At 43.9% G+C, this 12,421-nt stretch overlaps 1 protein-coding gene across 1 annotated transcript; it reads right to left on the bottom strand.

Moving 5' to 3' along the window:
* Positions 1 to 9,114: 9,114 nt before the first annotated feature.
* LOC102439903 (disintegrin and metalloproteinase domain-containing protein 1a-like) lies at positions 9,115 to 11,628 on the bottom strand. The gene has a single exon (XM_006099034.2). The coding sequence runs from the start codon at positions 11,626 to 11,628 to the stop codon at positions 9,115 to 9,117; it is 2,514 nt and encodes an 837-aa protein (XP_006099096.1).
* Between the last annotated feature and the right edge of the window lie 793 nt (positions 11,629 to 12,421).

Here is a 12,421-nt window from a genome sequence, read left to right as displayed (position 1 = left end):
TTCCTTTCCATTGCTCTACACTTATAATTCTTTTTGTGGATTTATTTCGTTTAACATCCATTATATGTGAACACAGGGCTCTCTTCTTTTGCAGTACTTTGAAGAGGGCTCCTATGAACATTATTGTTTGTAACATGTCGCTAATAACTAGACATTTCCAGGGGTTTTACCTAAGACAGAGGTGGGGAACATCATGCCCTCAGTTTATATAAGGCCCTCGAAATCATTTGGTCTGGCCCAGCCAAAGCATTAATGTGAGTTGACCAAATGTTTGACCAAATAAAGCAGGCTAGTTTTGAAGTTGATAATTTTGTATGGCCCATGAATGATGTTATAAATATCCAAATGGCCCTTGGCAAAAAAAAAAAAAGGTCCCCCACCCGTGGCCTAAGAATAAAATTGCCTAGTGATAAGGTACTGTAGCCTTCAATTTGACTAGGACATAAAGAGTACTATTTCAGAGTGGCATACCAGTTTGCATTATGAGAGTGCCCACTGTTCCACAGTAATAATTGGAATTTTCAGTCTTCTATAGCCCATCTTGTGGGTGCATAGTGATATATCTTTGTGACTACATAATCTTCATTCCTCTGAATACTCATGAGGTTGAACACCTTCAGAAATGTGTTTTGACTCATCCTTTATATTTTGACTCCATTAGAATGAGCTTTCATCCCCATGCATCCATCTAAACAGCTCCGTTTCAGGTGGAATGAATAATTCTACTGTGAAATCAAATGATCAACACTCACTCCTCTCCTTAGGGACCTACTGTTACAGAGAACCGGAATAAATCACTTTATTCACCGCAGTGGGCTCAGAGATAATGAATTCAAATTCTAAGCAAAGCTACAAGCAGAACTTCCCTTTTTATTAAAGAGCCAGCCCTATGTGTGCTTAGTGGTTATCTCGCTGGTAGCCTTGAAAACAACACAGTTCTATCCAATTAAAAAATACACCTGGCATGGCATTGCGTGTATCTAGTCTCTGGCCTACAAGGTCAGACAGCTAAGTTTATCTTCCTTATTTGTGAGAGTCCACGGCCAGCGTGGCTTTTGCGGGTTCAAAGACTTGGAGGGAGGGCTGACACACAAATGATACACAAGACGAAATATTAATTTTTTGATTACCAGGGGAACCAGAGGACAGCTTAACCATAGCGGTCAAGCTCTCTCCGTTGCTCCATTCCCAGCTGCTTTTATTAGCTAGAATACACAATTGCCTTTAGGAATGCAAACAGACATATCAATGGTAATGTTTAGTAAACAGTCAGGTTTTGGGGGAGTTTGCTTTAGGCCATTGAGTCAGCAGCAGGTAATAAAATGTAGATATTCACCCTGTGAATATCAAAAGGAGTCCTGGTCAGCCTTCTGCCAGACTCCTCACATTTATATCAATTACTGTTGATCTTGGTCTCCAGCACTTATTATTCAAGCAGGCTAAAACAGGCTAGAAATCAGACTAAAACAAGCTAGAAATCAAAGTTACTATTGTTTTGTTTTTTAGAATGAGAGTCCGTCTAAAAAAATAGCAGAGAATTCCAAACAGTAGTTTTATAAAATAGGGGTTAGCCTTCTCACTACCAGCAACATTGAACAGATAATGGATATGTTCTGATATACCTTTTAAAAGGATCACTCTGCCTGCTGAGTTCAAAAGAGGCCATTGTGGGAGCCAGTGAGGAAGCAGAGAGACCCTTTAAAAAATTTTGCAGTTGGCTACCATGGAGTTGATGGTGACTTGCAGTGCATTGGAGAGTTGGTGGTGGTGAACAGAGAGATCATTTTCTGGATATATTTGGAAGACAGAGTCAAGAGAATCTGTGAATGGACTGGATTTGAAGTATATAACTCTTCTGAAAACACTTTCCTCTCTTGGTTTTCAGGACAACACTCTCTTGATGGTACTCCAACCACACTGGCCACTCTGAATCCCACTTCTTTCCTGAATCCTTCTCATCCCATCAACATCTTCTACACATGGAATGCCATGGGCTAAGTCCTCACCCCATTCTGGGATCTGTTCCCTTACCTAGCTATACTTGTTGCCTAGGCAGTCTCACCCAGTCCCATGGCTTGGAATGTCATCTATAAGCTGACAACTTTCAAATATACATCTCTAGCTGACTTCTCTCCTACTTCCAGACACAATCATCATGCTGCATAGCTGAAGAGCCAACTTGGGTGTTTAACAGGCATCTCAAACTGAACATGTTCAAACCTTGCTCTTTCCACATGCATCCTCATCTCAGTAAATAGCAAGTGTATTCATGCAGTTGCTCAGGGCAAAGCTACTGGAGAGACATCCTTCTATGCCCCCTTCCTCGCACACTTTACATCTGCTCCATCAGCAAATGCTTTTAGCTCAACCTCATAATATTCCCAGATCAACCCTGTCACCACCAGCACTTCAACCACTCTCCCACAAGCTTCTAGAACTCAGCTTGGCACATTTAAGGAGTCTGTGTTTCTGTGGTTGCCCATTGCTTTGCCCCTGCCTGTTCCTTGCTTACATAGCAGATGGAGTGGTCCTTCAATCCATCACAGCTCTGGTTACTGCACACCTACTCAGGGCAGGTTTGTAATTTTTTAAATGGATCAGAGAGACTTTGTCTTGTTTACTACTATCTTCATAGGATTAGAACATTTCATAGGTACAGACTCATTATTGGTGGGATGGAAGGATGAGTGAATGAATGAATGATAAGTGGCAATATGTATCAGTCCCTTAATACACTTTGATGTCTGTAAAAAGCATCAAGCTTAGACAGCAAGGCCTAAAATATGCAAGACCTGTCCTTAATCATTTGTGCATTAGGTCTGAGGATATGGTCAAAACAGGGAGAAAGCTAGAATCATTGATTTAATTTCCAAAAAGCATGATTGCTTTTAAAGTCATGGTGGTTTTGAGTGGGGCTCTGAGGAAAAAGAATAAAATCCCTACCAGTCTTACCCATAACTGGGCCCAAGCAATGATTGCCATATTAACCAAATCTTGTTTCTCATCCCCTGGAGATTTACAATTTAGTAGAGGAACTAGAATATGTTTGCAAATGACCAAATGGTAGGTCAGAATGCCTTAAGTATAAAGGAAATTCAGTGTTGTGACTTGATTGTGGATTAATTTTACTGTCACCATCAATATATGATCCTATATATAAAAGAGAAACATGCAAATTAACCATCCCCCTGCTATGCTCAAGCCACACCCACAAGCCACACCCATGAGCCAATCAGGAGTGAGTATGCAAATTAACCCAACTAAGATGGCAGCAGCCACAGAGCTGGAGCAAGCAGGAGACTTGGGTTGCCCCTGGCAATGGAGGAAGCCAAGCTTCCCACCTGCCCTGGCCAGCTCTTGGCTCCGCTCAAGGCTACAAAGTTTCAATTATAGGAGATAAATAAATCCCAGGGGGAAAAAAAAGAAGAAGAAAAGGAGAGGCTGGGAGCTTGGGTCGCCGGGGGTGTGGCCAGCCTGAAAATTGCCATCAGCCCCTCACCCAGGCTGGCCAGACACCCCAGTGGGACTCCCCCACCCTGAAGGGGCTGTGGGCAGCCTGAAAACGGCCCTCAGCCCCTTACCCAGGCTGGCCACACCCCCATGGGGTGAGGGTCCCCGCTGGGGGGCTTGGCCAGCCTGCAAACAGCCATCAGCCCCTCACCCAGACTGGTCAGGCACCCCAGCGGGACCCCCTACTCTGATTCGGGACACCCTTCAGGGCAAACCAGCCAGCCCCCACCCGTGCACCAAGCCTTTATCCTATATGATAAAAGGGTAATATGCAAATTGACCCTAACAGCAGAACAACTGGGAATGACTGGTCACTATGACACACATTGACTACCAGGGGGCAGATGCTCAATGTAGGAGCTGCCCCCTGGTGGTCAGTGCACTCCCACAGGGGGAGCTCTGCTCAGCCACAAGCCAGGCTGCCAGCTGCCAGCACAGCAGTGGTGGCGGGAGCCTCTCCCACCTCCTCAGCAGCGCTAAGGATGTCTGACTACAGCTTAGGCCTGCTCCCTGCTGACAAGTGAACATCCCCCAAGGGCTCCCAGGCTGCCAGAGGAATGTCTGGCTGCCAGCTTAGGCCCGATCCCCCGGGGGGCGGGCCTAAGCTAGCAGGTGGACATCCCCTGAGGGGTCCCAGACTGTGAGAGGGCACAGGCCGGGCTGAGGGACCCCCCAAGTGCACAAATTTTTGTGCACTGGGCCTCTAGTTAATAACATAATCTTACACCAAACATCGCATTTGATTTTAGATCTTCTCAGCATTTATTTGACCACCCACCAGCCCAGTACTGCACTAGAGACAGCACACATGTTATCTAATTTAATCTCCCATCCACTCTATGAGAGCATCCTTTGTGTAGCCATCTTACTGAAAATGAAACCCAGACCAAGGAAGTGAAGTTCCATGTGTAAGACCAATCAGCCAGAAAGTAACACCTGGGATTAAGGGAGATAAATATGAAAGCCATGTCAATCGGAAGAAAGATAACTTTCTTCCTTTAAAAAGGGTTACTTTTTCAGCTCTCGGGAAGTTCTTCCTGTTTGGGTCTGTTAGGCTGGAAAAACACAAGACTCAAAGCATACACAGTATTCATATGCTTAGCATCCAAGGAGAAGAGAGGAGCTCGCACAGTGCTTAGGAGAGAGAGTGACTCTTATTTTCTCTTAGGCCTGAGTTGTTTTGTAAAACATTTTAATACTAGAGGCCTGGGTTATGGATTCATGCACTGGTGGGATCCCTCTGCCTGGCTTGCACCCTCTCGCAATCTAGGACCCCTCATGGGATGTTGAACTGCCAGTTTCAACCTGATCCCCACAGACCTGGTTGGCCAGCGAGGATCAGGCCAAAACGGGCAGTCCAACATCCCCCAAAAGATGTAGTAGTGCATGAAGCGGCAGGCGGCTGAGGAGGAACCCGAGCACAGGCCGAGTGCTGCGCCACTACCACTCATCCTGGCTGTGCCAGCTGCCACCGCTGCTCGCGGTACTGCTGCCGCAGAGGCAGGAGAGACTTGTGACGCCACAGCTGCGCTTGCCAGCCGTGAGCCTGGTGTCTGGCACCCATCGGTCAGCTGAGTGGCACTACCACTGTGGGAGCACACTGACCATCAGGGTGCAGCTCCTGCATTGAGCGTCTTCCCCCTGGTGGTCAGTGCACGTCATAGCGACCGGTCGAATGGTCGACCAGTCAAATAGTTGATCAGTCGCTTAGGGTTTTATAGATAGATAGATAGATAGATAGATAGATATTTACTGTGCTTATAAAAACATCTAACATGACAAGAGAGAGCAATAAAAATTGTATCTGTTCTGAAATTTTTTATGAATAAACCGTAGGTTTTTATTTTACGTGCCTTATTATATAAAATATGAATATTTTAGTGTAGACTCTCAATAGTTGGAGGGTTTGATGTACTGATATCATTTTGTTTCAGCTGTTTTAGTTTTCCTGTAAGGAGATTCTTATCTGTGAGCTTTTGTTAAATCAAGACACATCAGTTACCTGAAAGTTGGGATCCCTTCCAATTTTTTTTTATTTTTTAAATATATTTTTATTGATCTCGGAGAGGGAGGGAGAGGAAGAGAGAGACAGAAACATCAATAATGAGAGAAAATCATTGGTCGGCTGCCTCTTCCACGCCCCACACTGGGAATTGAGCCCATAACCTGGGCATGTGCCCTGACCTGGAATGGAACTATACCTCCTCGTTCATAGGTGAGTGCTCAAGCACTGAGCCATGCTGGCCTGATCATTCTAATTTTTAAAAGGAAAGATTCATTGGTAGCCTTTGCTTTGTTTGGCATATGTATGTGATTTTCTTTAGTTCTACATTGACCTAAATTATCCACAGAACTATGAAGGATGGCTGAGTGAATATGTGGTCAGTGGAGGGCACCAGGAGAGCTTTTTCTCCTGTTCCCTGGCACTGATACCCTGTCTTTTTTTCAGTCCTATGAAATTGTCTGCACTACCACCCAACGCATGATTATTAAGTGACTGAAAATGCATTATTAGAAGAAATGTTGTGGTTTCAGAGTTTATTCCTTTTATCTCCTACAAGATTTCTTTCCATTTCTCCACTAATGCATGAATACCTCCAGAATTTGATATTCTGAGAACATGTTCCATGAATAAACAAACACATTTGTAACTCTCAGAGTATCAGTTAGAAATTTCACTCAATGCAACGATGCTTACATATCCCTGTTCTATAGAAAACAACCGCTTGATGGTTCGTTTCAGACTGAGTTTCCCCATAGGTTTTCTTCATGAGTATCCTCAAAGAGAACCCATGTTTCATTCAGTAGAGTAGAGAATGCTGTGCTGGATCAATTTCAAGATCCTCACTGGAGCTGTGAGAGCTGAACTAAATAGGCATATGGAAGAGCAAGGTTACTCAATGGAAACAAGACTATGATGAAAAATCTAGAGTCTGATGTGGCCATGGTATGAAATGAACAGAGAGGTTCTTCCTGTTAGGAGGACTGATATGAGGAAATGCTTATTTTCAAAAGTCATAGGAAACAATGGTTGAAATGGATAAGACCACCCAATTGTCACAGGACATTAATGCAACAGCATGTTTACATTGTCTACTCTAGAAAACGAACGTTAGAGAGCCCAATTGGGTGATAGCAATAAAAGAGGCATGAGGTTGTAATCACTTGGTCAGTCAAGATTCAACCTCTGTTGTTCTCTTCTTAAATAATTTTAAATATGTTTTCTAACTGGTAAAGGAGCCACCATGGCTTTGTAATTTACAAATTGATTCAAGAACTTCATATCGTAATTTATTTCATTCTAGCACAACCTATGCAAGACTTCCATAATTTTATTAAATAACAAAAGTGATATTGAATCTTTCTTAGAAATTGTTTAGAGTCAGCATTTTGCAAACATTCTTGGCCAAAGTCTGCTCTTGCTTTTGAGAAAACATGCCAATTTTTTTGCCCAGTGGAATACCAAAATTCTATTCTGAAATTAAGCTTGTAAACATAACAAGTTTAAATAATGTAAATTTTGCTCTAACCACTTTGGATCAGTTGTTAGAGCATCAGCCCAAGGACTGAGCCCAGAGGGCCGGTACCTCCAGCTGTGATCCAGGGGCATATGCATGCAGGGAGGCAACCAATGTCTTTCTTTCTCTCTGTCTGTTTCTCCTCCTACCTTCCAAACTCTCTAAATATCACTGGAAAAAATATCCTTGGATGAGGATTAACAACAATAAAAAAGTAATTTTTTTAAATAAAAGTGTTTGTAACCTTATGAGGTAAAACTTTAGCAGAAGTGCATCCTATCCTAAGGTTGGCTCTGGTTAAATCCTTCCCTTGGTCAACATTTACTGAGCACTTACAATCAGCGGGGCCCTCAGAGCTGAACAAGATACAAACCTGCCCCTCCATGATGTCAGAATGGAATGGGGAAAGGACACTTTCACTGATAATCACTACACAGTGCGGTAGGTGCATAATAGAGAGCAACATCCATTTCTAAGGCTTTTGTTTCATTAGAGTCAATGAGGGAAAAGCCATGTTCTGGGCAAGTAAGGACATATCAGTTGTCTTCCTGGTTACTTTTTTTTTTTTTTTTTACTGAAAGAAAAGGCTCATGAGGCAGTGGTGAAGGTACATTCAATCATAGCTGGGGTGGGATGCAGGTTCCACCTTTTACTAGCTCTAGAGCAAAACTCTTGTCTTTGTTTCCTCATGTGGAAGAAGATGGTGTAATAGGGTGAATTGGAGGGTTAAGATAATGAATGTAAAATGTTTAGAATAGTGTCTTGCACAGAATTAATAATGTTATTATTTTACATGCTTTGCGCTCTCCTTACAGACAATTAATTACCCTCCAATGTTCTGTTCCTTTAGATTGTCAGTCAATAATATATAAACTTAATAATGGAAATGAGAAATAGCCACTTTGGCTCAATGAATAGAGCATCAGCCTACAGACTGAAGGATGGCAGGTTGGATTCCATTCAAGGGGAAATACCTCGGTTGTAGGCCCAATCCCCGATCCTGGTCTCCCCATAATAGGTATGTCTCTCTCACATCGATGTTTCTCACTCTGTCCCCATTCCTTCCACTCTCTAAAAATCAATGGAAAAATGACTTCAGGTGAGGATTAACAAAAATAAAATTAAATAATGGAAATCAGAAATAAATATAATACATAAACTAGAAAATCAGAAAAAAAGGAAAAATGAATACTTCCAACCAGACTTAGCACTGGACGAGCTTGCCTCTTGCCTAGGTTGTTTACTCTCTCCCATGTACTTAGACACAGGGTGATCACACCAACCTGGATCAGATATAGCCCTTTACTGAGAGTCTCAAATCTAAAGGAGACCTAGTTCATAGGCCACAAAAAGGAGACCTAGTTTATGTACCTTATCTGAACACTGTTATTTATTTTTTTAAGTATTTTTTATTGATTCAGAGAGGAGGGCAAAGGGAGAGAAAGAGAGAGAACCATTGGCTGACTGCCTCCTGTATGCCTCCCACTGGGGATCAAGCCCCAACTCTAGCATATGCCCCAACCTAGAATCCAGCTGAGAACTCGTGATTCATAGATTCACACTCAACCACTAAGCCACATGGACCAGACTTATTTTCAGTTTAAAATCTTTTCATTTAATGAGTATATTTCACCAGTTAAATAAGAACAACAAACCAAATAAACAACCTTCCTAATATAATGTGTAGTTGTGATTGGGATGAAAAACCTAAAACAGATATATATGTCAAACAAAGATGATTAGAAGGTAACATTCACTGAAATGCTGGTAACTCAAAAATGTCCCAATTAAGACAAGACATTGATAGGAATGGTCCATGAGAAAAGTTTATTTAAATGGTTTCATGAAATGTGAAAACGGGAAATAGTAGTAAAAGTCTTGAAATGATTTCACATATGCATATGTAATTAATTAGTAAAAGAAGAAGAAAATCATCTCTCTCTCCTCCCACATCAGTACATTTCTACAGTCTTTAGAGTCCTGATCAGAGCCAATGCTGCTGTCAATGCCCACTTCACATTTGCTCTACTGAGCCTCCTTCCACCAAGTGTATGAAGAGTTTGCTATAAAAGACTTCTTCCTATCACTACTTATTTTCTGCTTTTGGTTTTTCGTGATTTAACTCCTTCTTCTCTTCTTGTGTAACTGCTTCTCCACTTTCTTCTGGAGCTTCATGTGAACATGGAAATAAATTCTTTCCAGTCCCAATACCAGCACCAAAAAGTAGACCAAACATCAGTGCAAAAAAACAACAACAGCAACAGCAAATTGTAAATGAAAAAAGTACTGCGAAAATGAAAAAGGGGATTATCAACCCAACCTCTTCCGTGGCTTTCCTTTCATTTCTATTCTTACCACCTCTGCCAAAATTACCATGATCAACACTATGACTTTTCCTTTCATCCTCACTTAGATTTTCAACCTCTGTTTTGCCAGGAGAACCACTGTCCACACTCCCCCCATTTCCTGGAGTTCTGCAGTCGGGGGGTGCATAGCCAGCCTCACAGTGGCAGTGCCTTACATTGTTACAGACTCCTCTCCCATTGCACATTTCTGCTGGTCTGCAGTCATAGTTGAGCACAGCATGATCAGTGCAGGAGTAACTCATGCAGACTTTGTTTGGGGCACAAGCAGTGCCAGAGTGCACATCTCCCTCATCAGGGATATCAGTAATGTTGTAGACATCCAAGCTCCAGCAGAAGTCACCTTCATAAGGAATCTGGATCAGTGTGTGATGGGGTTTGATGGATGGGATGATGGATGGGACCCGTCTAATATTTGTACATATAATTTTCCCACAAAATACATTATCATCAAAACACTTAACATATCTTGACATTGCCGAGGTGGGATGGCCACAGTTTCCAAACCGGTCCCCTTTGCTGTTCATTGAAATGTAACAGTTTTCTGGGGCTGACCGTGCAGTGTCCCCATACATAGCCATGCATTGATTATCAGGGTTCCTACACAGACCCCCAACACAGTAGTGCAGTCTACCGCACGACGTCCCATCTTGCTTGTAGGTGTCTGTGGGGCACTCTGCAGAGGTACCATCACAATACTCTGGGAGGTCACACTCTCCCAAAGCAGAACGGCACATGGATCCCTTATTCTTCAATCGGCAACCAAAACAGCAGAGTCCATCACTACATTCTGCACTCCCCTTCAGGCTACATGTTTGGTCACAGCACGGGTGAGTGTAACAGGCAGAACCACAGTCACACTGCTCCTCACCCTCCACCACACCATTTCCACAGTAGGAACCCCTCCGCCAGCGGCCTTTGTGCCGCTGAGGGTTGTTAAATAGGCAGGCCCCTCTGTGTTCCTGGAGGAACTGGTAGAAGTCGTCAGAGCTACAGTTGCTGAAGCCACTTTCTTTAGTGATATTGTCCTGCATGAGGCAGAGGGGTTTGTCTCTACAAATGCAGGCTGAGTGGTCGTGCCGAATACCCAAGTTGTGCCCAAGCTCATGGACCATGAGCACTGCAAACAGCAGGACATCTTCATGATGGAAGGATTCAACAGCTGCTGCAAAACCACTTGAACAGGCACCATTGAGAAATGCCTGTCCCATACCCTGTGCAGGATGCTGTCCGACAATCATGTGGGCAACATCATGCTTCACACGATGGAGGAGCTTCTCTTGTCTCCAGCTGTTGAAATTCCCGAGTGTAACTTGCAGGTCCACTGGGACCTCTATGAGGTCCCCCTCGGTCCAAATCTCCATTCCAGCCAGCACCACCTCTGTGTTTATTCCCCTCGTGAAGCTGTTGGCCAGGGCAATGATGTGCATCACTCTCTGGACCGTCTCATTGACGTTACTGCCCCACATTTGGAACCGCTGGTTGTTGACCACAACAAACATCTCCACATACTTGGTGAGTGACCACAAGTAGGACAGCTCCTGTAGACCGCCAGGCTTCCTGCTCCCTTGTTGTTGGCTGGTGGACACCACTGGGCTGTCTTTGGAAGTGACACTGCAGGAGACTGGTGCTTGATGGGCCATGGTGTACAACACATGTTCAAACCGTTTTGAAGAGTCCATGGGCTCAATGCCATAGGATTTCCCCTCCTTAATCAGGATGCCCCTGAGGCCTGAACAGGTGTAGACAGAAACAAAAGAACCCGGGAGTCCTTCTATGTAGCCTTCATAGTGACAGTCATGTGAGATGAAAGGCATTTCTTGTCCCAGGATGCCATTGTGGTAGCTGAAGACTGGAAAGTTCTTGATAAAATAGTCTGTCTTCACTTTCAGGTGAATCACCTGTTTCTGGCCCTGCATAGATATCACATAAGATGCCTCTTCCCCTGGGTTTTGCCTTCCCTCAACTGTCAGAGCCTTGGGGATGACTATCTCATAGGATGAGTAATATGCTGATCCCAGGTCACTGCACAAACTTGGCAGGAAAGTCAGTACCAACACCAGCACAATCCCCAACCTGACACGTGAAGATCCTGGCACCAGTACCAGCGCCAAGCCCTTCATCTGGGCAGCCCAGGTCTGAAGCACTCTGCTTGTCTCATACATCATAACCTCTTGGTTCTTCTGTAGAGAAGGCAAGGAGGAGGCAGAGTCCCTCACATAGGCAGCCACTGACATGGCCCCAGTGAATCAGTGCCTGATGTAGTGCCTGGGTTCATGAGCAGCAGTGCTTCTTGACATGCAGACCCTTAGGGTCTGGGATTAGCTGCAGGTGTTTGCTGGCTGTGTAAAGGGTGAGGACTGCCTACCTCTGGCTGTGTCCTTTCTAGTCTCTCTGACCTCTGTGTTATCCTTCAGAGAGTGTCCTTTCTGTGGCTTAGTTCCATATCATTAGCTTCAGTGATCCTTGGCTATAGTCCTCTTGATATTGTGCTGATGTAATAAAAAAGAAAGACTGCAAACTGTAAAGTGCAAGATTGTACCTTGAGAGAGGAAACAAAACCTCCGTGCCTTCTTCAACTGTGCCACACGGAACACCTCAACTACTGTGTCCGTTGCTTGGCCAACTCCTAATGTTCCAGACCAGGGGGCTTGGAGATCATTGGTGGGCACACTCCATTGCCCCTTTCCCCTCATCTAAAACTCTTGCTCTGTAACACATGGTCATCAAACTGAAGCTGTTCTTGATCCCTCAGTGATGCTTTATAGTAATATGCACATCTCTCAGGCCAGTCTGTTATATAGGCAAGGGACTGGCTTCCCTGTGCCCCAGAATAGACCTAAATGGGCTGGTGACCATGGGACAAGGGACAATACTCTAATTTTTTAACATCATCCAAATTCAGCTTCTCAAGTTTTGTTTATAACATTGCCAAAAAATGTGTATGGGAGAAGCCAACAGAGCAGCCTTATTTTATGTATGATTTTCATGGGCACGTTGGCTGGTAACTCCAGGCCCACACCATTCTTT

The sequence above is a fragment of the Myotis lucifugus genome, unplaced genomic scaffold, assembly GCF_000147115.1.
Source record: "Myotis lucifugus unplaced genomic scaffold, Myoluc2.0 scaffold_256, whole genome shotgun sequence".
NCBI lineage: Eukaryota > Metazoa > Chordata > Mammalia > Chiroptera > Vespertilionidae > Myotis > Myotis lucifugus.
The sequence above is the reverse complement of the archived record's forward strand: the minus strand, read 5'-3'. Positions and strand labels throughout refer to the sequence as shown.